The sequence below is a fragment of the Microtus oregoni genome, unplaced genomic scaffold (genome assembly GCF_018167655.1).
Source record: "Microtus oregoni isolate MIOR12 unplaced genomic scaffold, Mior012 000094F_ref0000399, whole genome shotgun sequence".
Taxonomy (NCBI): Eukaryota; Metazoa; Chordata; class Mammalia; order Rodentia; family Cricetidae; genus Microtus; species Microtus oregoni.
In genome coordinates this window covers 483,071-510,967 of record NW_024544707.1, presented here as the reverse complement: position 1 = coordinate 510,967, position 27,897 = coordinate 483,071, and the positions used below count along the sequence as shown (strand labels likewise).

Here is a 27,897-nt window from a genome sequence, read left to right as displayed (position 1 = left end):
GTCTTACACTTTTGCCACTGTGCCTTCCACACCCTGGCAGACTGCGTTCCATCTCCAAATGCAAGCTAAAGTAAACCCCTCTCTTGAATGGCTTCTTGGGTATTCACAGGGATGAGAAAAGAATTGACACAGCTATGAAAGAGTGACTGGCAGGTCAGGATAGAAGTTTCTGGATCTCTAAATTACTGCTATCATCATTCATAACAGTGCCCAGTGCTATTACTACGAATGGTACTTACCATTGTAGATAATGCCATTACCAGCTCTTGTTCCTACCCCCCACACACATACACTGTGTTATGCTGAGGACCACACTAAGTCCTTTCTCAGATGATGCCTGTGTGAGCCTAAATCAGCCCTTTGTGGGAGGCACTGAGGCAGACCCCACTATGAAGACCAGGATGCAGAAGTTCAACAAAGGGACATCCCATGTTACCGAAGGCCCATGTTACCGAAATGATAAGTTTGTCGGTCCCCGCCATTCCAGTCTGTTCCCTCAGTCCTTTTTCTTTGTTTTTCTGTTTGTTTGTTTGCATGCTTGCTTGCTTTTTAACTATTTGGAAATATTTAAAAATAATCCTAGCACATGGATGTCCCCCTGCCCTGGTCTAGAAAGTACACTATATTTACATACTCTGCTCCGGACCATGGTAAATGTCAGTCAACATCCAGTTCCCAGTGCCATCATGTAGAACCAGTTGTCACTGGTAAAGAAGTCCCTGGCCAGGCCCTGGGTTCCTGTGAGTAGAGTGGGTGTAGAAGGCTTGGTTGTACCTCTGTGGACACAGAACTTTCCAGAAGTAATCTTTCTTGGCTTTGTCCCGATGGTGGCCGACAGTTTTTCATTTTCTTTTATTTTTTTCTGCTAGAATCTCTTACAGATGAGAAACTAATATCCAAGAGTAGAAGAGGTTCCTGTCCTGGGAGCAGGCAAGTTCCATTTCTTATGAAAACCTTTGCTCCTCAGTTCTGAGTCTGGTGTTTTCTCCCTCTCAGGGCTAGCTTCAAGCCTATGGATGCTCTTGGGTTTCTTTGTATCATTCAAAACACTGCCCATCACTTATCGGCACTAAAGTCACTGACCTAAGACATTGCTTTAGCTCCCATCACTTTACGACATGATCTTCTGTTTGCTTGCAGTGTTCGTGGACAGGAGAAGACTGAGAATTGCATTGGCATTTCAAAAATGCCTCTACATGTGCTTCACCATCTCTTCATCACCTTTCACGCATTCACCCATCCATCCAGCCATCCAGCCATCCACCCACTTATCTACACATCCAACCATTCACCCAGCCACCACCCATCCATCCATGCATCCATGCATCCATCCATCCATCCATGCATCCATGCATCCATCCATCCAACCATTCACCTACAAATTCCCTCACCATCCACCTACTCACCTACACATCCGCTCTCTCCCCTACCCACTCATCCACCCAACCACCTACATATCCACTCATTGAGCTACCATCTACTTATCCTTCCTTTCCATTTGTGTATCATCTCCCTTAATCCTGGCCCTGAGAACAGTCTACCACTATATGCACGTAAGAAAATATGAAAATACATGGAGCAGCATTAACTGCCCCACCCCTTGGCTCAGCATTTCTGTCTTCAAAGACACAAAATGCACTGTCAAATTAGTCACCCTTTAGCATGACTTTGAGCACTTCACTAGTGACGTAGAATCCTTGAATGAATGAGGTGCAGTCAAGAACTTCCAGTGGGTCTCTGGGGTCTAGAAAGCACAATCCGATCTCTCTGCTTGACTCTCAAGAGCCTTCCTGACCCAATTTGCCTCTGCTGATTTCACCCTTACTTTAAATCCCCCAATACTTAAAACATGCAGAGAACAGAGGACACACTACTTGAGTTTGATAATTAGGAAGACGTGGTACATTTTTTTCCTTTGAAACTACTTTAGGAAGTGAAATGTTACAGCGACAGCTGACGACCTTGGGTCCTTCCTCCCTCCTCATTCCTCAATAACTGTTCTATGGCCGGTGTGTGTTCTTACAGGTCCACTGCCACCTGGCCTTACTCCAGACAGGGGCCTAAAAACATGAACAGTATAAAATTTTCACCTGGGCTGTACATTTTACTAAGCACTGCTCTGTGTTGGAGGGAGACTGTTGAGACTCTCTCTAGCTCATGCTGGCTTCAAACTCAAAATCCCCCCTGTGCAACCTTCTCAAGAGCTGGGATCATAGGCCTGCACCACAATACCAGGAAAAATATAATGCTTGACCCTTCTTTTCTCACTTAACATCATATTTTCAAGTTTTATCTGAACTGTTATTAACAGATGTAGATTTATACTGTTCTAGCATGTGACTGCCTATAGCTTATTAATTAACCATTCTCTTAATGGGCACCAGATCCCCAGAAGCTGGAGTTACAGAGGGTCTATGTTCCTATGAGCCACCTTGTGGGTTCCGAGAACCAAACCCAGGTGCTCTTAACCTCAGAGCTTTCTCTCCAGCCCACAGGACGGATGCTTAACAAGGAACTGTCTAGAGGTCAGGTAAATGGTGGCCATGTCTGTGATTGTTCAACAGTGCCACTGTCCTGATGGTTCACTGCCCCAGGCCACTGTGAGTAGCATGCTTCCTGAGCAGGGGCCTAGATTGTGTAAGAAGGAAGGAGGCTAGGCCAGGATAAGCAAGTCAGCAGCAGCATGGATTCCCCCACCTTCTCTCTGTTCTTGACTGTGATGTAGGGTTCCGACCTTGATTTCCCTGAAACCACAGACTATAACCAACAATTGTGAGCGAAATATTGAACTATTTATAGAAAACATCTCTATAAAAATTTGTATGTGTGTAGATGGCTTAAAAAATCTTTAGGTTATACTGAAAAATGGAATTGCTTAGTTGCAGAGCCTGTAATTCTTTCTCCATTGATACTAGGTAATTTGCAGCTGCCATTGATAATAGACAATTTACACTCCTATGACAACCCCTGACACTTTACATACTGGTCCCCACCAGGGACTGCTTAGTTAACCCACCCAGCAACGGGTTGTTCTGAGTACCTGTATGAGCATTCTTTCTTATTTTTAGTACTGCAGTTGCATCTTCTGCGACCTGCGCAGCTGTATCTCTTACCCACATTCCTACTGGGCTGTTTGCTCTTTTCTTATGTATTTGTAAAAGCTGATTTTATTAATTCTGTAAAGACCAAATATCTTCGCCTTGTCTCAAATGTATTTTGTCTATTAGTCTACTAACTTATGATTGTTATTGTATGGACAGTTTTTAAAGTATTATAATTGAATTTACTAGTATTTTTCTTTTGGAGTGTATATTAATTTATTTTTAATTTAGAGTGATGGAGAAATGGCTCAGCAGGTAAGAGCATATACGACGCTTGCAGATGACCCAAGTTTGGTTCCCAGAACCCACAGCTCCCCGTAAACTCAGATTCAGGGGATTTGACACCCTGCTTTGGACTCCACAGGCATTGGCACTTAATGTGTATGTGTCACAATCATCTCCTCTCTCTCTCTGTCTCTCTCTCTCTCTCTCTCTCTCTCTCTCTCTCTCTCTCTCTCTCACACACACACACACACACACACACAAATGCACACAATCTCATAATCTCCAACATTTTCTTCCAATCAAGTTTTTCTGTTTATCTTTAGTATTCGAACTTATCTGAAATACACTTTGGGGAAATAAGATATGGGTTTTGTGGGGTTGGAAAGGGGGTTGTGTGTAAAAATATAGACATGCCTGTGCATGTGTGTGTAATATGTAGTGTCTGTGCAAAATCTGTTTCTATAACTCAGAAGTGAAAGCCACCAACCAGTTGAAGCAGCTCATCTGCTAAACTGTCATCCTTTCTCTTTCCTTTCTCACACTACTGCTATGCCCCAGGTTCCCCTGTGCTGAGAGCTGGTTTACCCCTCGGCTCTGCGCTGCCCTTTTCACTTTTCTAGCCATGCTCTAGGACTTCTGACTATCGCCTTAGAGGAAGGATCAGTATTTGATAAGTCCAATGCCCAACAGGCACGCATGCGGGCACGCATACCCACACTTACCCACACACCCACACACACACCTGAATTTCTTTTTCTTTTGGGCGGGGGTGGTTCAAGACAGGTTTCTCTGTAGTTTTGGAGCCTGTCCTAGAACTAGCTCTTGTAGATCAGGCTGGCCTCAAACTCACAGAGATTCACCTGCCTCTGCCTCCTGAGTCCTGGGATCAAATGTCTGTGCCACTACCGCCTGATTTAAACTATAGATGATTCTAAAGATTTATTTACTATATGCATTTGAGTGTTTTGCCTGCTGTATATATGTATGTGTACCCCATGCATGCCTGATGCCCTCAGAGGTCTGAAGAGGTTGTTGGATTCCCTGAAACTGGAACCATGGATGATCATGAGCCACTGTGTGGGTGCTGGGAACTGAACCCACATCCTCTCTAAGAACAGGAAGTACTCCTAACTGCTGAGCGGTATCTCCAGCCCAAACCACAATAAAGCTAGAAATTTAAAATAATATATAAAAATATTTGAAATGGCCAGGCATGGTGTCCTATACCTTCAATCCCAACACTTGGGAGGCAGAAGCAATAGATTTATGTTCAATGCCAGTCCACTCTACATTTCGAGCTCTGGGCCAGCGAGGGATACACAGTGATACCCTGCCTCAAAAACAAAACAAAAATATTTAAAATAAGGAGAGAAAGCCCATCACTTTAAATAACCCATGCAAAATGAAATTACAATGGGAACTATGCGGTATTTATGTCTGGATGGCAATGACGGTGCCATATACCAAAACTCCTGGGATGTAGCTCATTGTGCATCGGCAGCATGAATCTGCAATCACTCTTTTCTTCTCACTATGCATTTTAATGACAATTCCTAACTGAGTAGGATTAGCACCCAAAAACATTATTAACTTGTGCATATTAATCTTATGAGCAGACATGAAGCAGGAAGCAGGTGGTGGTGGGGGTCTTAAGTGGGCCTAGTTTTCCTTTTTTTTTTTTCTTAAATGGTAAGAGTTAGAAGCACGCCTTTTCGACATCAAGGGTGCCTCTTCCATCCACGTTGTACAGGCTAGAGGTACTAGCCAAACTAATAAGGCAAGAAAAAGAAATAAGAGGTCACAAAAGAAGAGACAAACACACCAGCTTCTTTGAGATGCTAGAGGTGATGTCTTCCCAAAATTTGTTTAACCTGTGGACCCTGAATAAAACCTTCCCAGCATCCCCCCCCACCTCTAATCTCCCTCACTTCATTCCTTCTCAAAGACCTGAAAACAACCCTATTACTCACTAGCATGTACTGATTGCTTACTGTGTGCTGGGTGGGCATTTCACATCATCTTTTAATCTTTGACCAGCCATTGGAAGGAGATTTCCATTCGCTTCATTTTGAAAATGACAAAACAGAGTGGAAGGATCAAACTGTGCTCAGATGGCCGAAGGCAGCAGGGTCTGAGGTAGAGTCTCTAAGTTCAGCCACAGTTCTGATCAGCCGTGGTGCTGGTCTGCTTCTCCTACCCACTCAACTTTGCTTCTCTCGCTTCCCTCAAAGCGCTGTGTATTTGTTGAGGACACTATCGTGTGACACTCAAGCTTCCCTACAGGACTGAGAACGTCCTCCTAGGAAATGCTACCTATAGACACCATGGTTGGAGGAGCAATCTGCCTAAGCATGCGCACACCCTCTTCAGAGACAACTGATCAATCAGCGTGAGGATAGAAGGGCCAACCTCTAGGCTCAGCTCTGCAGGTCCGTCTCAGCTTCTTATGACTCCACCACACACTCTGCCCCTTGATGCCTCCTGCTCCCCGTCCCTTTCCTTCTTCAGGTGGGACCCCCAACCCAACCTGTACTATATCTCCATGAGCGTCAGCTTCCCAAGGGAGCCAAGCCGTGATCAACGCTTAGCACCAGTGTTCACTGCAGCACTGAATCCATGACACCATGCCTTCCTTGAACCTCCCTCTGAATGAACTTGGGTAGGGATGGCCACCCCTCCCTGGTGCTCCAAACAATCATTTCTTTGTATCTAGCTCAACTTCTATACTACCCTGGAAGCATCCCAAAGGACGGCGCTATGTTTAAACTGTTTCTCTGGCCTGTTCATCACCTGTCTCTACCACTGAGTTGGATGTATCTGAAATAAAACTGCAGCCTCGACCTGCTTGGGTTTCCTTATCTGTACAATGGGGTGATGGGAAGTCTTCTTCTCAGACTTGAAGAATTCAGTGCATACAGAATGCTTAGGGCCTTGTGCAGAATAAGCACTAACTGTTTCTTTGCTACAATTGCTTATTTGCCATCATACTAGCACTGGCAAATGTGTATTGAATGAGCAGGAAAGGCCCCTGAGGCCTGCTTCACAGGCTGTCTGTCTCCCTGGGAGACAGTGGAGACAGGCTGAGGTTCTTCATCTCTTTGTTCTCCCACCCCAGTGCAGACCTCACCGCTGGACCCTCCAGCATGCAAACCCTCACTCTCTCCTGCAAGAAAAAAAAAAATTGAAAAATAAACTTGGCTTTGAATCCAAGGCCACGGCTGCTTTTGATCTGTTACAAAGCAAAGCAATTATTGGACACAAAAGCCCTGATTTATTTATGAAATGCAATGGACATCTTCGAGGCGGGGACGAGAAAACTCACTAAAGACCAAGTCCTTGTTGCCACACAGTGAAGGGATGCTTTCAAACACAGGCCCCCCAAATGCCCTCTCGTCTCTGCTGAGAGTCTCTCCTCATTAGCGCTTCTTCCAGAATGCTGCAGCTTCCAACAATCAAATTCACATCACGGCCAGGGCAAGTAATTAAATTCCACAGGCATCGGCGTGCAGAATAATGGATGGCTATTGTGAAGGGAGCGGAGGAAAATAGAAGAGGCTGCAAATGGGCTGGGCTTCAGTACCTACTCTCAGAAACAGGCAGGGGAAAGAGGGATGCCTGTGACACACAGTGACCCTCCCAGCTGGGGTGCTGAATAGGGCTGGATTCCCCAAGTTTAGCTACATAGTGAGTTTAGAGAAGCCTGAGCTGTCTGAGACCCTATCTCACAAAATCAAACCAAACAGGACTGCCTACGGCCCAGCCTCCCTAATGTTGTCCAGGATGCGTATTGACTCTTTTACTTCATCTTCCCCACCTTTCCCGACTTTGCGTTTGTGGTCTCCCCATTAAACATTATCTGCCAGTGGGCGTCATATTCTAGCCTGGGGTAGCATCCCCTGGAGAGCTTGGGGAAGATTATTTCCCTAGCAGACACAGGCCTCTGTTTCCTTACCTATAAAACAAGAAGGCTGCACTGGAAGTCCTTCCCATGCGGGTCTCCATAGTCGACTGAGATTCCAACACAGATTCTCAGGCCACACTCTGGACCTACTGGATCAGCAACTGAGACTATGGACCCCAGAGATCTGCCCCAACACGTCTCCAGGGAATGCTACCCCAGGCTAGAATATGACGCCCACTGGCAGGTAATGTTTAATGGGGAGACCACAAACGCAAAGTCGGAAAAGGTGGGGAAGATGAAGTAAAAGAGTCAATACGCATCCTGGACAACATTAGGGAGGCTGGGCCGTAGGCAGTCCTGTTGGGTTTGGTTTTGTGAGATAGGGTCTCAGACAGCTCAGGCTTCTCTAAACTCACTATGTAGCTAAACTTGAACTCCTGATTCTCCTACCCCCATCTCCCGAGTGCTGAGATTATAAGCAAATGCCAAAACACTTGGTATGAAATCTCCCAAGTTTTAAAATGGTCTAGCTTAAGGTAGTGGTTCTTAACCTGTGGGTCACGACCCCTTTGGGGTCAAGCAGCCCTTTCACAGGGGTCACCTGAAACTATCAAAAACCAGGTATTTACATTACAATTCATAACAGTAACAAAATTACAGTTATGAAAATGCTATGTTTGGGAGTCACCACAACATGAGGAACTGTATTAAAGGTTCGCAGCACTAGGAAGGGTGAGAACTGTCTTAACGTAATAACCAAGCAGGTTATGTTTAAGAGCTGAATTCAGCCTAGCCTGCTGTCTGTCCCCTCAGTTCTGGTGTGCCTCTGACCTCCGTCACAATCTGTTCTGTCTCCTGAGCTCTTGCCTCGCTCCGGAGCTCCCAACCCTCTCTCACTTGGCACACTCACCTTTACTCTTCAACACCCTCACTGCCAACTCGTTCTCAGGCTAGAGATTATGAGAGTGAAGTGAGGGCACGGTGGCAGCAATGGCTGAGAGCTCACATGTCCAGGCACAAACAGGAGGTGGTGAAAAAGAGTCTTTTGAAACCTCAAAGCCTGGCCCCAGCCACACCCTTCTTCTAGCAAGGCCACATTTCCAAATGCTTTCCAAACAGCTACCAAATAGGGACCAGTGCTCAAGGCGTATGGTGTAACAGGGCCCAGACCTTAGCATGACTGACTCCATGATGGAAGTTCCTTTCAGGCTGTAAACAGTTCCACCTGCCAAAGCTAAAACAAAGGCCTAACCCACCAAAGTCCATAGTTCTGGCAAACTCTCTGAATGTACTAACCTTGCTTTTGAGCTTCTGTAGTTCTACTTCTGGCCAACTATTTGTGTTAACTGAAGGATGTCAACCCAGAATGTGGTTTTTGTGCTTCAAAGCTCACCCTGAGAAAGACTCAATGCTACACCAGGATCCTGAACACCCGGTATAGTCACAGGCCCGCTAATAAAGCTTTTCTATTGGCAATCTTCTCTGGTAAATATCCCACAACAATGGGAGACATCTCGTTCAAATCAACACAGAAGGCTACACACACAAGGACGGCATGAGGATGTTATGACACAGGCCTTCCCCACAGATGAGGAGTTCTTGCCTCTTGAGAAAATCCTAGAAACTTCACTGAAGTAATTTGGCCAGAATCTAATGAGATAAGTTTTAAAGAGATTAACATGGGGGGTGGGGGGCAGTGTACAGGGGTGTGCAGGCCAAAGCTTGCCAATCCTTTCTCCCCAGTGCTTCTCACCCTAGACTACTAGAGGTCGGAGAAAACTCAGCATGACCTATGGGGAGCAGCTTGAGAAGATACAAGTGAACGAGAATGTTCGTCTCCAGGCAGCAAACACCTGGGCGGACCACCTTCATGTCTGTCTCCAAGCCACACATGAGTTTTTACACTTATTGGATATTTGTGGTCCTCAGGAACCCAAGAGCAAAAAACTCGTAATATTTCATTTCTGCATTGAAGGCATGTTGATCATAGCTGTTCCCAGATAGAGGGCAATCCTGAGAGGTAAGGCATATCCTTCGTTGAGGGGACGCCTAGTTAAATATGGTAAAAAACTGGAGTAGAGGGCTCAGGGGACTTCTAATATCTCTTCTCATAAGGACCACACCAACTTTTCTTGGGGAGCCACCCTCACCCATCCTCAGGCTGTGGATCAGCGGGGTTGAGCACCTCTTGCTCCAGAGATGGGCATCTCTCCCACACTTAGGCCTTCCTCACCAGACTGCAGCAGCAAGGGTGATTGCATGTCAGTGCTGGGCCAATCAGTGCTCAGAAAATCTGATGCTAGATTCAAAACATGGGATTCAAGCCTGGAGCTGCTGGGAGCCCCCTGGTCATAAAAGTGGGACAAACTAACTAAGAAAAGGCTCCTCATCAAAACTGTCCCCCTGAAAACTGGGAAACAGACACCAAAGTCACATAGCAGAAATAGGCGATTTCCTGGAAACAATTCTTACGTCCCTAGAAACACACCCATGCCTGAAGCCAAGGTCACCTTGTAAAGGAGGGAAAAGCCTTTCCCCCTCAAGCGGGTTGAACTGTATTTCCGTTGTCCACGGACACAGGTACTGACCATTCCAGAGGGCCCTCTAAGACCTCATTCTGTTCCACTTTGCTCTGTTTGAGCCAGACCCCTCCTCTTAAAGTCAGCTTCTGAACTACCTTTCCCTGTTGCTGGGGACTGAATGCTGGGCTAGACATGCACACCAGTCAAATGTTCAGTCTCTGAGCTCCATCCTGAGCCCATCTGTCATCGAACTGGGGGTGAGGGTATCACAAGCTATGCCCAAGTCAGGTCCAGCAACCTGTTCTCAATAAACCAATAAAGAGAGCCAATTTAAAAGTGGAAAGCCCCCCCACCCAAAAAAAAAAAAAACCAGGAGGAGATTTATTCAATGCTACATTGAAAAGACAGAAAGAGCTACATAAAAACCCTCAAGTCTGTCTTTGGGGCCCTGAAGTGAGATGGAAGTTTAAATAGAGAGCAAAGGACTTGCACATTTGACTCGTCCCGGTCAAGGTGTGGTCCCGCCCACCGACCCATCTTTCTCTGGACTCAGTCTCATCTTGAAAAGGTATTCTGACAGGTTGCTATACCTGTGTGAAATATCTTACAGGGAAACAAATATACACAAATGTGCACACACACATACACACACGCGTACACTCCTACCTTTTCCTTTTGCTAGCATGAAGTTCCTGGAGAAAACCTTATTTCTCTGGGGTCCATTGTATCAAGATCTGATAGTCAGACTGAGAGATACAAGTATCTCTTTGGAAGATCCTCATTTCTGACAGGCCAGTTACACTCCTTTGTTTTTTTGAGACAGGATCCTCTAAGTTGCCCAGGTTAGTCTTGAATTCACTCTGTGGCCTGAGTTGGCCTTGAACTTATGATGAACTCATGATGACTCAGTGGCCCGAGCAGCTGGATAACATTAAGTGACTTAAGTTTTTAGAATTTTCAATGCTGTCATTTCTGCTTAGAATAGAGTCCCCATGAGCTAGGAAATAGCTCAGTGGTTAAGAGCACGTTCTGTTCTGGCAGAGGACCCAGGTTCAGTTCCCAGCACCCATGTTATGGCTCACACTGCTTGTAACTCCTATTCCAGAGGATCCAGCGCCCTCTTCTGTCATCCACAGGCACTGCATGCACCTGGCTCACACACACACACTAAGAGTGCACATGAAATAAAATAAATAAATAAATAAAAATAACCAAATCAAAATAAAACAAACAAACAACTATAATCCAGACTCCGTGAAAGGGAGCGTAGAGAATGTTGAAAGTGTGAGAATCAAGTGAGAAGATGACCGGCAGGGCAACTATTTCAAGCCCACAGCAACCATTCCTGGCCTCCTGCAGCTCGACTTTTACAGTAAGATCGGGTGGGTGGTCAGGAAACACCCCACCAAGCCCTAGGATACCATACTGGCCACATGCCTCCATGCGAGGGACCATTAGTGAGCTTCCATTTCTTGAGTATGTTCAGAGTGCCATACCTTTTGGTCTCTGTCTCTGCTCTTTCAAGTGCTCCCCAGTGTGAGCATTGTACCAGACCCACTTCCCAGATAAGAAAACTGAGGCTTAAAGAGACTTTTCCAGGGTGGTCAGTGAGGCAGTACAGAGACAAACTCTAAAAGCCTTGCCTCACTGATGGTAAGGGGCTGAAGCCACACTTAGGCTCTCCTTGAAGCTGCCCAAGACTCTCTCCCATCTACGTAAAATGGGGTGTGCCCCCCATTCGCCCAGGACTTAGTCCTGAAGTGGTTGATACAGATACAAGAATTCTCTCTATATAAGAAACACGGGCTTAGCTCTGAGTTATTTCTAATACGGGCAAAACAAAGGAACCTCACTGGGCTCAATCAGCCAGGCAGGCTTGTCCCCAACCCTCTCCCAGCCCACAGGGGCCAGGTCAGTTCCTTTGTTCTACAGGACGGGCCTGGTAACAAGGCAGCCAGGAGCTCAGCTGCGGACATTTTTCATTATTTTCCACCCTGTTAACCTCCATCACACGTCAGGCTGCTGTCAGGCTAAATGAGAACTGTGAAGATTTATCTCCCTTGTCCCAGGGCTCAGCTCGGGAAAAGACAGCCTTCATTTCCTAAAGGCCTTGCCGGCCCTTTCTCCCTGAGTCATTCCCACCCAGGCAAGGCTGTGACAGCGGCAGCGGGCGGGGGCCAAGCCAGGATCAGGACTCCAAAGCAGCAGACAGCTAACGCTTGCTGGCTGGCCTCTGCGAAGCACTGGGGGGTGATAGATTTTTTTTTTCTGGCACTATATTTACTGTTCTAATTATGTTTGCTTATGCAAATATTAAACTCAGACCACATTTCATAAACACGGCTTCAGGAAGAAACCAGAAGTATTCTGTGTGGTGGGAGGTCATGAGGCAGCAGCCACAGCCCTTCTGTGGACGCCACCTTCAAAGGGGACCATCCAAGCACAGACCTTGGGAGGGTGATTCTATTTCAAGTCAGCAGCTTGTCCCCTTCCTTGTGTGTCTAGCCACCCTGGGTCACTGGATCACTAAACTGTACCTCAGCTACACTGAGTGACAACCGCTGCTATCCTAGGGTCACAGCCAGCTCTCACAAAGGAAGGCCAGGCTAGCCTGCGTTGCCCACTCCCCTCCAAGGTGTTTTTACCCATTTCACAAGAGAGAAAACTGAGGCACGGAAAATGTAAGTCATGAACCCAAAGATACACAGATCACACGAGAATGGCGTATCCTGTCTAATGCTAGCGGGATGGTCTGTGAGCATTTCACAAATGAGGAAACTGAGGCACAGGTATGAGTCACAAGCCTGAAGATATATGGGACACATGGGTTTTTAAAGGGATAGTACCAGGATTACTTTCTTTCTAAAATATTAAGGAATCTAGTGTCCTGCTACGGTCCTTCCCCACAGGACAGCATGCCTGACCTTCACACAGGCCCCCCAAAGCAGTCAACTTCAGCCTCGCTCAACAGACTAAAAGAAAGCTAAATGACACACCCATTTTATAGAAAATTCAATTCTTTGCACAGTTACATAGAGCCTCCATTGTGTAAGACGCGTAGGACAAAGGCTTTAGGGGACATAAGAAGTGATGGCTCTCTTCACGCTTGGCTCCTGGATATTTCCCTGGGTAAACCTTTCTTTTAACAATGGAGTATTCCACCAAAGCCTGAAAAGTAAACCAACTTTTGAGCCTATGATTCTCATTGTGGAAACTGATCCTGAGTAACAATGGACGTGGGGAGAAGCTCACAGTGGGGCTTTCGGTAACAGTAAAAGAACGGCGTTTACCAAAGTGTTCAACAGAGAGACACCAGGCACGTAGGTCGGGGTAAGTCTATATAACAAAATGCTGTGAAGGCATTCAAGACAGAAGTTTATTTTCAGTGTGGGAAAGTTCTGACAGAGAGCATCACCTAAGTTTGGTAGGTGACATAAGCAGGCAGTCACATCAAATACACAGTATGATCTTACACGGGGAAAGGTGTACGCACTCTAGAAAATGCACAAATTAGAGGCACTAGCGGGAAATTTATATAGGTATACATTCTTAGAATTTTAAAACTGGTTGACAGGCAAAATTTCTGTTGATTTAAATTTTTGTGCCCATGCCCACCTCCACTTTTCCAGATGGCCTATGATAAACATATACTACATATCTAGCTACGTAAAGGCTTTTACTCTTGTGTCCGTAGGTGCTAAAGAGGCTGAGTACACACAGTCTTTCAAAGGCACATACAGAGGTCAAATTTGGGCTGGAGAGTATGGTGAACTCCTCTGCCCCCTGTATCATTCAACGCCTGCCTTTCTGGTCCCTTGTCCCCAAAATACGGTAGAATATTGTCATGGCCAGTCTGGGAAAGACACCTGGGGCAGATAGGGCAGCTCACCTTTTTGAAGAGTCTGATGACATCCTCACTGATCTGGGAAAGACGGACGATGACATTGTTCATGAAGATGTCATTGAGGGTGGCATGATCTCGACTCTCCCGCCGGGTCTGATGCAGTACCAGATACCAACAGTTCACGGGTGAGAGGAGGTATTGGTCCTTCCTGTGGGAACCAAGATGGCTCAGGTTGGCTTCACGTCAGTTCACGTGGTCACTCACTTTTGACCCTCACAGTCACCTTCAAAGTCAATCTTATTACACTTCTTACAACTATAGAAACAGGCCAGAGGAGAGAAGCGATATTTCATGGTTGTAGAGCAAGCAGCTCTAGAGCTAGCCCTTGGGGTCGATGACTCTGTCTCTGTCCTGGGCCATCCATGCTCGTCTTGAATGTAGCACTCATCACATTCCCTCCCTCGTCTGGGAAGAATCTATCTCAACGGGCTGAGAAATACTAAACAGATTGCTCTGAAATATTTCAGGGTTGCTAGGTCTATGCAGTGGAAAACAGAAGAAGCTACTTCCTTTCTGCTAACCTGCCTCCACTAACCCACAGAGTCCCTTGGGCTCTTAACACCTTTGTCCTTCCCTAGGGAGCTCCTGACCTCCTAAAAACCAGTCTGACAATGACGATGCTTGAAAGAGCTGGGGAGGATAGGCCTGAGGGGTTCAGAGTCTGCTTGTGAGAGCAGAGGCAAAGGAAAATACAGGCACCTACAGGATAAATAAGCCTTTGTCCGATAGTGACTGATGGGCTATCAGACTGACTCTAGCTGGGGTCTAGCTGGTGATGACACAGGATGCCATGATGTGATCTCCTGAAAACATATCAGAAATGCATCCTCCGCCCTTGCAGAATCAGAGGCACTGGGCTTGGGCCTGGCAATTTGGGCTTTAAGAAGCCCTCCAGGCACTCCGATGTGATCTGATGTCTGAGAATCTCTGTGTATCACTGCTTCCCAGGCTAATGAGACAATCAAAAATCTCTCTTGTCTCTACTTTCCCAAAGATCCCTCAGTGGGGCTCAGGAAAAGGGGTACATGCTCTTCTGTAAGGAGAAAGGCAAATAAAACCCTAAACTCAATGCAATTGATGACCCCATCTTGACACATAGCATACCTGAACTGGGGTTCTCCTTCTTCTCTCACTGTGCTTTCTATTGTTGAAAGAAATATTGTAAACAAGGCCCACCACTAGTTCCAGAGAACCCCAACCCTGCCTTGTTCCACCCTTGTTCTGAATGACTGACTCCTTGGGGAGCAGGCTAAGTAAGGAAAAGCAGCCGCTGGGTCAGGTTGTGAGGAAGGTTAAGTGCTGACTCCAGCTGTTACTGCACCCTCCTCACCAGGACACAGCAGAGGTGTTGTGGAAAACAGCCCCATGGGCTTCTGGGATGTTCCTCTCTCACCTTCCCCCAGCTCCTGGAATTTGAGAAGGTAAGAGAAGAGGAGCCATTTAACTTCAAGGAGTTTTTTCTTCTTCTATCATCAAATGGGCTGGAAAATCTAGGCAGCAAGTATTTGGGAGAAGAGAGTTTGGGACAGAGGGAATGGTCAGACCAGCAGCACTGGCTTTACTGGGGAATAATTGGAAACACACGTTGTCAGGGTGAGTACGCAACTGCCTAAGAAAACATAAAGAGGATGCAACACTAACGAGCCACCCTTTGCTGACATTCTGGAAAGATCTGAAATGGTAAAATTCAGGCCTAGCTAGGTGCACCGATTTCACAGCCGGTTCTGAGTGGGCTGTGTTCTTCTACAGGCGTCTGTAACACAGACTCTGCCTTGAAGGGGTTCCCTGTCAAGAGGTTGAGATCAAAGCAAAAGAAAAAGAATTAAAGAGGAGACCATGTAGGTCAACAATGTGGATGCACCCAGAGCACCCGTCTGCTGGAGTTACAGGAGCCGTGCACCCTAAGCACTTTTACACTGGTCCCTTCTGTTTTCATGACAGGCTCCTCCTTCTGGGAGTTGCACACCGTGCCCTTCTTGCTACCTGGACCACGCTAGCAACTCCTTCCCTGGCTGCCTCCTCCACTTCCTGTATAGCTCAAGTGCCATTCTTCTTCAGAGTAATCCCTTGACCGTGGCTGACAGTGGTTCTCAAGTGTCCTCTCTGGCCAGCAACACTGGCATTGATAGGAGCTTGTTGGAGGTACAAACTGTCAGGACCACTAATCAGAAACCCTGGAGTTTGGCCAGGCACCCTGGCTTTACAAGCCCTTTTGGGGATTTCGGATGCATGTGTGACTTTGAGAACTACGCTAAAATTTGGACCTGAGCATCTCCCAGTGGTTCCCAGGGTGGTGCTGTTAGGAAATGAGGGAATCTTTTTAAGAGGTGGGAGGCCATTAGTTCACTGAAAGCACAGCCTCATGAGACCTCAGGCCCCTTCTCCACTTCCTGCCGTGAGGCTATCAGCTCTGCGATACCATGAATTCACACCACACCATGATATGCTATGCCCTACACACATACGCGGGAGACCTGGAAGCCCAATTGTTGAGTAAAACCTATAAGACTGTTAGCCCAAAACAATAGAAAACAAAACCAAAAAACTTTCTCTTCAGAAATTGACTATCTCATGAAATTCCTTGTTGTTACAGAAGGCTGCCTCATGCATTCTGCCTTTAATTTCTAGGCCCCTCCTTTCACCTTCCTGGGAACTCTTAGGGAGCAGGTACTGTTTCTGTTGTACTCGCTGTGCTCAGGGCCCAGTAAGGTGGCAACCACAGAGCAGATGCTACGCTAAAGGGACCCTTGAAAAAAGATTTCATTTGTACTGGGGTTTTGAAGAATGGATATGGGGCTCCAATCAGAAGTCTGTGTGTGTGTGTGTGTGTGTGTGTGTGTGGTGTGTGTGTGTGTGTGTGCGCGCGCGCGCGCGCGTGTGTGTGGTGTGTGTGTATGTGGTGTGTGTGTGTGTGTGTGTGTGTGTGTAAGAGAGAGAGAGAGAAAGAGTGAGGGAGACTGAATAATAAATCATCTCGGGAAGCCCTGAATTCTGAGGCTACTACTGGAAGATGGTTAGAAATGAGGGGCTGGGAAACAGCATAGAGACTTGACTGCAGCAGGCATGGAGTGTCAGATCAAGTGGTTGGGACTCTGCCATCTAGGCTATGGAGTTTTGAACCCACATTACATAGTGGAATAACCTCGGGGACTTATCAAAATACCAGGACACAGTGCTAGAGTGGAACTTGCTATTGGTACTTTAAAAACATTCTTCAAAAGATTTTACTCTGTTGTCAGAATTCAGAATTTTTTTTCTTGGAAGTAGGAGGTCACAGAGGTTATGTAAGTATAACTAGTGTGTGTTTTGAAAAAATCACTGAGGGGCAATTGGAGGGAGAGTAAGGTGGGTAGATATAATGAACAGATGGATGGACAGATGACTGAGTGAGGTAGATATGTAGGTAGGCAGCTGGATGGCACAGATGGATGGATGGATGATGAACAATGGATGGATGGATAGATAGATAGATAGATGATAGATACATACATACATACATACATACATATGTATGTATATATACAGATGCATTGATAGTTATATGGCTGAGTGGACAGATGAATAGAAAATAAAGATGATAAATGGATATAGAATACCGAGCAGGTGGGTAAGTGTGGACACAAATATGAGTTAGAGACAGGAGTACCACTCATGAAGGAACCTTATTTCAGGCAAAGGGAGCTGGGGAAGGCTGGGTGGTAGCACTGGGATCACTGAAGTCTAGACAAACCCCCCACATCAGGGTACATCTCATCTTGAAGAGCTGCAGGAAAGACGAGTGTGAGCAGAAGGAGGGAATGGTGATTCTGAAAGTTGGCTTTCAGGCTACTGGGAGGAAGCCAACGACAAGCTAGGAGGAGAGCTGCGGGGAAAGAAGCAGGTTTGGGCAGAGAACACGATCCATCCCACTTCCTGCTACTTCCTGGGAGGCGATGGGAATCAAAGGATTAAAGGAGAGAAGCATAATTGAGCTGTTACTGAAATCGCTTCAGGGGCTTAGCTCAATCTGGGATGCAAGAATTGAACAGCATCTGGGGAATTAAATGTGTAAAAATTATGGAGGTTTCGGAGGAAAGCAAAAAGGCAAGTGATTTTGAAAGGACTCGGAAGTGCTAGATTGACTTTAATGATGACCTTTAATTGGGTTGCCTGGCCAGAGCAAAATGGTAGCAGAGACAAAAGGGACAGAACCAGGAGGTGGCACAGCCCAAGACTGTTGAGGAAGAGTGTGGGAGTGAGGATGGGGAGGAGCAAGAAGAGAAGAAGAAAGAAGAAGGGGGCAGAGGGGAAGGAGAAGGAAGATAATAGCAGCAGCTAATGTATTGAAGAGATCCTGGGGCTCCTTCAGGCTTCCATTCATAGTCTCTCTGTGGGTGCATGCATTTGCATGTGTTCACATGTGGGGCTGCATGCATTCACACATGCACACATACACTAGTTCATCATCTCTCTGTGGGTGCATGCATTTGCATGAGTTCACATGTGGGGCTGCATGCATTCACACATGCACACATACACTAGTTCATCGTCTCTCTGTGGGTGCATGCATTTGCATGTGTTCACATGTGGGGCTGCATGCATTCACACATGCACACATACACTAGTTCATCGTCTCTCTGTGGATGCATGCATTTGCATGTGTTCACATGTGGGGCTGCATGCATTCACACATGCACACATACACTAGTTCGTGCAGGTGCTGTGTGTATAGAAGCTCAACTTCTCTGGTGAGCCTCCGCCTGAGCCTTCTACTTAAAGATGCATGAGAGACAGGAGACAATGCTGTAGCCTCATTAACATATCCACAGGAAGGAGGCTGCTGAGCCTCCATACCAGACCCAGAAGTAAGGTGGTCACTGCTGTCTTCTTTCAGATAGTACTTTCTAGACTGAGGATCAAAAGCTGGAGTGGACATTCCTGGAGCAGAACCTTCTGGGTGGAGAACTATTACCAAAGGGCCAGCCAAAAGGAGAAGAGAGAGCATGCTGGTGAGCTGACGAGCAGCTTCCGTGTGATGCTTGGGGTGAGATCCCAGGGGACAGATGTGGCTAGGAATATGGAAGACACCAATAGCAAAGAGCCTTTAAGGACCATTAAAGAGTTGGATCTTTATCCTGAAGTCATCAGGGAGCAATAGAAGGCTCTAGAGCAGTGGTCCTCACCCTTCCTAAGGCTCTGACCCTTTAATACAGTCCTCATGTTGTGGTGACCCCACCCATAAAAATATTTTCACTGCTACTTCATATCTGAAATTTTCCTACTGTTATGAATCGTAATGTAGACATCTGTGTTTTCTGATGGCTTTAGGTGGCCCCTGTGAAAAGGTTGTTCGACACATGACCAGCAGATTGAGAACAACTCATCTAGAGCAAAGGAGTAAAGGGGCCGAAGTATCTTCTCAGTCCTTACAGTGGGACCCTGGAAGGACAGGGGTGACACCCAGGGGCCAAGAGAGAAGCTGAAGGATTCAGCGCCTGGGTATTGACTGAACTTGGGGGCCAACTGAGAAGGGTGGGGGATGAGCAGGGAGACTCCAGGATGACACCCATTTTCTAGCTGGACACCTGGGGACATAGAAGTAGCCTTTGGGGAATGAAGCAAAGGTTAGAGATATGACTGGGAGGGAGAGAGCCCCTCCCCCTGAGAGTCTACAAGTCGGCTCTCCTGACTCCCGTGGCTGGGAACAAGGACCCGATAAAAGAACAGTGAGCCATACCTGCCTTCTAGGCAGCATGCCCACTCCAAGCGGCACCCAGCATGGGAAAAAGCTAGCTCTACCTTCCCATCTCCTCCCTGCCCTGTTTCCACTCATATGTGTGGTCTCAGCTTACACACACAAAAAGCTGGGTATGACAGTTTGAATGTAAACCGTCCTCCATCAGCTCCTCTGTCTGAACACCCAGTCCCTGGTGAGGTTCTGTCTGGGGAGGTGCAGCCTTGCTAGAGGAGGTATCACTGGGGACCATTTTGGGAGTTTATAGTCTCACCCCCTTCCAGTTCTCATTCTTTGCTTTGTGTTTGTGGTTGAAGATGTGATTGCTTAGCTTTCCGCCATGGCTATCTGCTGCCACGCCTCCCCAGTCACTATGGCCTCCCTTTTGGAACCATAAGCTAACAAAATAAACTTTTTCTTCCATGTTCGCTTTCGGTCATGGCATTTACCACAGAACCAAAAGCAACTAATATGCCAAGTAGGCTCTTCACAGCCAGGATCAGAGTTAGAACTAGCCCTTCTATAGAAGGCTGGCATCTGTGGCCTTAGCCACAATGGTAGCAGTCCCTCACTACCTCACTGGGCTATCAATAAGAGCCACAAAGGTGAAGTAGAAAGACACCCGGACCATCTACCTTCTAGCAAAGTGACAATACACAGGTCACCTATGCAGGTGGCCTAGCTACTCAAATCATGCCACTCAACACCAGGAAAGAGCTCCCTGGTCATTCCTCAGTGGCTCATCTGTGCACTGCCTTTATGATGTGCATTCTGTAGGCCAGGCTCCAAGATGACCTTGAGCACATGCGTGGCTCCTGTCCTCCATACAGTAGACAGTGTGCTGGGGGACACAGAATCATGTTCACAGAGGTTTCTGTCCCACTCGGTATCTCAGCCGTTCAGTCCCAAAGAAACACACAGAGGTCTACATTAATTATAAATTGGTTGGCCTATTAGACCAGGCTTCTTATTAACTAATTCTTACATCTTAAACTGGCCCATTATTCTTGTCTATGTTAGCCACATGGCTTGGCACCTTTTTCAGCGAGGCATTCTCATCTCACTTCCTCTGTGTCTGGGTGATGACTGCAGACTGAGCTTTCCTCTTCCCAGAATTCTCCTGCTCTCATTGCCCTGTCTCTATATCCTGCCTGGTCGTCCCGGCTCTACTCCCTGCCTGGCTACTGGCCAATCTGCATTTTATTAAAATAATACAAGTGGCAGGATAAAGACCATTGTCCCACCATTAGAGACATCACAGGTGTGTGCAGAATTACACTGACAGAAAGTGCTAGAGTAAATACTGACTTCAAAGTTCCACTAAAGGGTCTATGAGGAAGGAGTAAGTAAGGTAGGCTTCTAAGAAGAATTAGAGGGAGTTAAGGGAAAGTACTAGAAGCATGGCCTCCCTTAAGGGGCAGGGAATTTAGCACATGTAGTTAAGGGACTAAGGAAAGATCAGTGTGGACGAAGCAGAGGAATGAATGGGTAGGATAAGCAGGCTGCACAGTGTGGCTGGGAGCCTGCAGGAGGATGGGCCCTGGGTTCCTCATCTCATGTACCATCCACATTACCCTGGGACTGCAGAAAACAATACCCAGAACACAGGTGACAGACCAGGATGGGGATGCTCAGGAATCTCTGCTTCCACTCTCCTTTTTCTGGGGTCACCTGTCCTTCTTCCAAAGGGTCCCTGGGCCTGATACCTACCTTCCTCTGCCACCATTGCTTGCTACAGCCCCCTTCTTAGAAGACACCAAAATGAAGTGAGGCAGCCTTCCCTCTCTCCGGCCCACTCTGAGTGACTCTTACGCTTTTTCATCCTGCACCCAAGCCTCTTCTCGGCAGGCAGAAGCTGCTGAGCTAGGACATAAGGGCAGAACTTCCGCAGATGTACATATTTTCTTTTTTTATGGCTAGAAACTAGCAATGAACATTTCTGGTGAGTCACAGCTTGCTTGCTTTCTTTGGCTAAGAAAGGTGGGAATGAGGTTCCAAGAGACTGAAGCTGGAGAGGCCAAGCCTTGCCAAGCTGGTAAGTTAGGAAAATGAAATTAGCAGCAAGCTAGCTCTGCCAGCTTCCCAGCTGGGGGCTGGAAAATTCCGCTTAGCAAACAGAACCCAGATCCAAGCCTGCAGAACCCTAGAGGCACGTGGATCTAAATCCAGTGTCCTGGGATCTTGGGATCTAGAGAGTACAAGTCCCTGCAGTTGGCACCTTCTTCAAAAACCAGACCCCATCTTTGGTCACGTCCTGAAATGAAAACTACTGCCCCATCAGGAATCACCTGGGCAATCTCTCCATCTCCTTCCCTGCAAGCCTCAGTGCCTTAGTTTATCTAACAGAATCAAGCAGAGGAAACCCTGCTAAGGCTCATCTGGTCATTTATTTCATCCTTCAACTGTGGATCCTGAGTTAGGGTCCACTGTGCCTGGCCTTCAAGTCCCTTGTCTGTCCCAGAGGGGTGATGACGCCTCCTCTGACTCTCCATATGCCACCAGGATTCTTAGAAGGATGATCAAACTAATGGTTCGTGAATGAAGTTGCGAAGTATAACGTCCTACACAAGCCTTAAAATCCACTATTATTCTACCTGCCTAACGGAATGGAGACAAAACTAAAGTCCTACATGCAGTGTGCCCTTTAAATCTACTCATCATTCTTAATACAAAAACCAGGGTGCTGTTGGTGCATATGTGATCTATATGTACGTATGTATATATGCACACACAAATAAATCACAATCTGGTTAAGAGTTTGCAATCCACTGATTATGACCTGAGGATTCCAGGGAACGTGTGTGGGAGCAGTGAAGACCAGATGGAAAACTAAGAAGAGAAGAAAGGGCTGCAGCCGTCACAGAGAGCACAGTGTAGGGGACCCCTGAGAGCCCTGCCACAGACCAGACGAGGAAACTGGTGATAATAAAAGGTAGAAGATGGAAGGTGGGAGGTAGAAGGTTGAAATGACCGAAGAAGGAAGAGAGATGTTGGAGGTGAGGGAAGGTGGACAAGGGACAATAGAATATGAAAATGATGGACATTTTGATCTGGTAGATTCTGCAGGATGAAAACTAGAGGTGAGAGAAGGTGATAATTTTTCACAAGCAACTGGAAACGGACCGCAGTGTGAACTTTTGTTCGCATAGGGATTATCAAATTCCAAAGCCCAGGCTCAGTATCTCCCTTTGATTTTAAGTGTGTGTGTGTGTGTGTGTGTGTGTGTGGTGTGCACATACACACGCACACACAGCGGCCAAAGGAGAACACCAGGCATCCTAGTCTATCACTCTATACTTTACCCCCTTGATGCAAGGTCTCCCAGTGAACCTAGAGATAGCTTGGCACCTAGCACCCCCCCCCCCCCATGATCCTCCTGACTCCTCTCTCTCTGAAGTTCTGCCACAGACATGTGCAGGCACACCTGGTCTTCCTGTGGTTTTATGAACTTGAACTCGGGTCTTCACACTCAAATACAAAATGTATCTTACCCATGGAGCCATCTCTCAGGTCTATTGCTGCCTTTTTCTAAAGATATTGACAAAGAACTTTCCTTAGCCATAGATTTCTTTTTTTAAATGTTGCCACAAATAGAAGGTACCTGAGAAAGCAACTTGAAGGGAAACACACAGCATAATGCATTCTTAGGCAGGTACTGGAGCCTGGGGATGACTGGGAGAGTAGAGAGGTGTTACCAAGGCAGGAGCATCAAGGAGGCTGGGAGAGAATTGAGCAGCTATGGCTCAGGGAGCACCAGTGAGCCTTCCTTTATTTTGAGGAGCACCAAGCAGTTCTGTCTTGTGTTTATGACAGAGACAGAGATAGACAAAGAGACAGAGAGACTAGAAATGTTTCCTTGTTTTCAAGTACCTAGCAGGATGAAGGCGCATGCCAGGCCTATAAACTGTTCGGTGCCTTGCTATTCTGACCTGAGCCCTGTGAGACCCACAACTCGCCAGGCTACAACAGAGGCTTTTCACAAGTGCCTTTTCCAGACCGCTGATGCTCACACAGGTCTGGTTAGATGGTGACACTCAGCGAGCATTAACCCAGGCAGGTAGCCAAGGAAACGGACCGGCCATGCGGTGGTACAGCCAGAGGCACTCTGCATTTGGAGTCTGACAACCTGTACTATCTGCAACAAAGGCTGTGTCCCAGGCAAATTAATTTCCCCAAACCTTACTAGTGTCACCCAGGAAGCTAGAGATGCAGCTGTCCTCCATGCTATGAAAGTGCCATAAGATGGTGACTACTACTCACCTGGCACAGGGTAAAGCAGACATGAGGGAACTGGAAAATTAAACAACTAATCGGTGTGATTCTGGCCCTGGGAGCAGTCATAACTATCAGTAGGAAACACAAGCTTGACCTGAGGGTTTCCTTCATCCTGCCCAGACCTCTCAACTCCGGGTCCTCTGCACACCAACTTCAAATTCCACATTGCAAAAATGCTTTTCTGTCAAGAATAACCTGGAAGGCTAAATCTCAATTATACTATCATTTTAAGACATACTGCAGCTGTGAAAACCATGGCACTTCTTTCTCAGTAAGAAGTGCTTTCTTGGAAACGAAGTCAGTTGGGATCCTCCCTCTCAACTGCTCTGTGAAGCTGGAAGACACTCCCAGCTGTGCTAGCACTGAATTTCTGCATAGAATATTATGCAGCATTCAGCCAAACACCGCCCATCTCTTCCCAAACTCTGGCTTTCCCCCCAAATATTTCTAATGTGTTTGAACAGACTTCTCTGCTGCTTTTCTCTGTGGGTCACAGAGCAGCCAGCGTCACTTAACCCTGGACAGGGAACTGTCATGAGGCATATTCCCCTGAAAGGCAAGAACTACCAAAACCCAATGGAATCAGAATAAAAGGGGCCCTGAACACTGTTTGGGTGGACGTCATTACACTTTGGGGTTTGTGTAGAACAGAGCTACGCATCTGGATTCCTAGGGAGCGCTCCTTTGTAAAGTATAATCACTCGTCCTGGGGAGGGGAAATGCTATGTCCATATAGCTTTCAGAAAGAAGACAACAGTTGAAGAACAATTAATAAAATCTCAGAGACAGATAGTGGAGTTCAACCTGAAGACCAGAAAAGCAAAACAGCCAGCCACTGGCTCTTACCTCTACCTCTGTCTGAAATTGCGATCCTGCCTCCAGGGATCTCAGAATGGGACTGTGTCTGAAAGGTGTCTCCTCCCATTTTATAATCCTCCCTAGTGCTGGGATTAAAGGTGTGCGTCACCACTGCCTGGTTTCTATGGCAAGCTAGTGTGGCTACTGGGATCAAAGGTGTGCACCACCACTGCCTGGTTTCTATGGCAAGCTAGTGTGGCTACTGGGATTAAAGGTGTGCACCACCACTGCCTGGTCTGTAAGGCTGGCCAGTGCGGCTGTTTGACTTTTCTGATTTTCAGGCAAGCTTTATTTATTAAAAGGCAAATGAAATATCACTACAACCAGGCTTAGTAAAACCTCTCAGAGCCTTCTAAACACTGTGATGGGGACATCTCAGGGGCTCGTTAAGAGCAGTCTGTGAGCTGTGGCGGTCCACACCTTTAGTCCCAGCACCCAAGAGGCAGAGATGGATGGATCTCTGTGAGGACAAGGCCAGCCTGGTCTACATAGTGGATTCCAGAACAGACAGTGATTCCCAAATACAGGATTCCTTTTCTTTTCTTTTCTTTTTTACTTCCCCCACCAAGTATCTCAAAGTATCGGTGTTTTAGAATATACAGCTCTTGGAGAAAGTCTTGGTGGCAGGAAACCTCTGCTTCTGCACACCCAGCCAGCTTGTCTGGACCAGGCCACCCATCCTCCTGAGAAGCAGGGTCAGGACCCTACGTGCTGCCCTCCATGGCATCTTCCTGCCCATCGAATGTTCCTCAGTCCAGATCATCAGGGGGAAAAGCCAAGCTCTTCCAGAAAGGGCATGACTGTGACTTCTATGCTGGTGACAAGGAAGGTGGGCCAGCATAGCCCATTAAAAAGACCAAATACCATTTGTCATGCAGAAAACCTTCCAAAGTGGCTGCTCACCAGCATCCCCAGAAAGGCTTGTTGAGGCCCCAGGGCTTCTGATGGAGAGGCCCCTGCATTTTAGAGAAGCCTCTATTTACCAAGCCTTCACACCAGTCCCTTAGTGGCCCCCACCCTCCAGCCAGAAGGTTACTATCAAGGTCAGCTGTTCTTGCAGCAATACAGCACTAATACCAGGTACATGAATGGGAAACAGTTTGCTCAAACATTTCAGCCATCTGAGGAAGTCAAAAGATACACTGCCCCCTGTGGCAACTCTAATTACCACTGGGCATTTATTCAGGAAACATGTGTACCAACCATAGGCCAAGACTTCTGCTAGGTGCTAGACACCCTTGCTCATCAGCCATCTTCTCTGTCATTGCAGACTTTGAAACCCAGTGCTCATGCACAAAGACAGATCAAGGCCCAGGGCACCAGCTTTGCCTCATTCCCTTCATAAATCCTTCCCATCTTAAGTCAGTGAAGGATGCCAATCTTCACCGCCTCCTCCCCTTCTCTACAATGTTCAAGCTCCCCCAGGAGAGCCCAGGAGCTGGTATCAGGCTCTTTGGACCTAGTGGATAAGAAGTCAGTTCTTTCCTTCTGCCATATGGGTTCAAAACACAAGTTGTCAGGCTCAGCAGCAAGCCCCTTAACTTGTTGCCCCTCCATGGCAGCCCCTACGCCTTTCTTTAAATCAAGTGCCACCTGGAAGTTTTCCCAGCTAAGTCTGGACCTAAGTTTAGCATGGTCCACAGGTGTAAACATCCCCACGGCCCAGGCAGATGGGGAAAAGCTTGGGCCTTAGGGAGAAGTACCCACCAGACAAAGGAAAACACCTTAACCTAGAACAAAAGGACCTCCATTTCCGTCCCAGCTCTGTCCCTAACTTGCTGTGGCATCTTTGCAAATCAATTCCCTCTCTGAGCCAAATTTCTCAACTCAAGTAAACTGCGTGAACCAAGAATTAATAAATTCCGCCCTCCCCTCCTGCCTTTCTCTTTCCTTTCCCTCCTCCCATCTGCTTCCTCAGCTATGATTGTTGCAGTGAGACTACCCAGGTCTCTCCTCCAGCCCCAGAAAGCAACCTGGAAGGTGGGGCACTCTTATGTGAAGAATCTGTAAACAGACTGGCTTCTCAGGACATCTAGGCTGAAGGACCAGAACACAGCACAGAACCTATGAACAGAAGCAGCGGCCAGGTACCTGAGCACCCTGGAGTCAAAGGTGAATCAGCCTGCTCAGAAAACTGAACCTCCAAAAGCCGTCAGGACTGGCCCATCACATGAGCGCCATGAAGAGGGTCTACCCCAGCTGCAGTGGCCTGGGTGACCCCCTAATTAGACTTTCATAGTGAGCCAAGCAGCCCACACGGTCCGACTGCCAGCTGGGCCTCCCATCAGCTGGTGGCTGTGTTAATGAACCCTTGAGGGGCTAGTGGGGCTCATTACAGACAAGGTGAGGGAATAAGGGACCCCTGTGTCCTCAAGGCCTGCCCTGCCCCTCTCCTCCATACTTACACTTAGCACGTGAGGGGGGCTGGTTTCAAATCAAGAGGAAGGAGGGGCCAGTGACGAGACCCCAGCTGTGCACACCCCCTGTGGATAGTTCCAGCCACAATTCAGGGTGTAACTGGAAGTCTTCGGAATCTTTCTCATTAGATAGAGACCATTACTACTCAGGGCTTTAGGATATCCAAGGGCCGGTGTGTTGTAAATAAGAAGGTAGGAGAGTGTTTAGGTACTGAGGTCATCCAGAACGGCAAGGAAGAAGGATGCTCTGTGAACCCAATCCTCAAGAAGACCATCCTAAGGACATAGAAGCTGAGCTGATGCCCAATTAAAACCCAACCAGATAAAGTCAGGATGTGCTGAAAAGAGGTACAAAGTCTGCTGGGCATAAGCTAAAGTAGCTCCATACCACCCATCTAACTCTATAGCGACCTTCTGCATGGAAGCCATGGCCATTTTATTTGGTGCATGAGAACAACCAGCTCCTGGAAGCTGCAGAACCCAGAACCTTGCAGGACCTTGCAGGACCTTGCAGGACCTTGCAGGTCAGGATCTGGTTTTAGCCTCCTTCGCTCATTGCCTCTGCCAACAGCTCTCCTGCCCAGGGCCACCTCCCATCCCAGGACCTGCAACCGACTTCTCACTTGAACTGGTGTTCCCGGGAGCTGCGGATCTTGGAGGAGAAGCGCTCGGCCAGCTTCTCCAGGCTGCGGGAGTACTCCAGCTCGATCTCAGCTTTCCTGCGGAAGAACTCTTGCAAGTCTTGAAGCAGCTGCAGCCGCGACTCTGACTGCTGCTCCAGGCATTTGAACTGCTCCACCAGCTGCATGCGGATCTCTGTAGGAAGCAAGGAGCTGATGAGCATCAAGCTGGAGCTAGGAATAGCAGTGGACCCATGCCCCCCAGAACCCACACAGAGCCCCAACTTTGCTATGCAGAGATTTGGCAAGGGCCCCTTTCTGCTATACAGTCTAATCTACTGTTTCCCAGGCTTGAGTAACT

At 47.3% G+C, this 27,897-nt stretch overlaps 1 protein-coding gene across 2 annotated transcripts in view; it reads right to left on the bottom strand.

Annotated features, from left to right (window-relative positions):
* The window catches only part of LOC121442700 (SLIT-ROBO Rho GTPase-activating protein 3-like), a 232,791-nt gene that overhangs the window by 86,554 nt on the left and 118,340 nt on the right, over positions 1–27,897 (bottom strand). For both annotated transcript variants that reach the window (XM_041644313.1, XM_041644314.1), the window contains exons 2-3: positions 27,540–27,732; positions 13,639–13,801 (exon numbers count right to left, since the gene is read on the bottom strand). In XM_041644313.1, the coding sequence (XP_041500247.1) occupies positions 13,639–13,801; positions 27,540–27,732 (356 nt within the window). The remainder of the gene's footprint in view (positions 1–13,638; positions 13,802–27,539; positions 27,733–27,897) is intronic.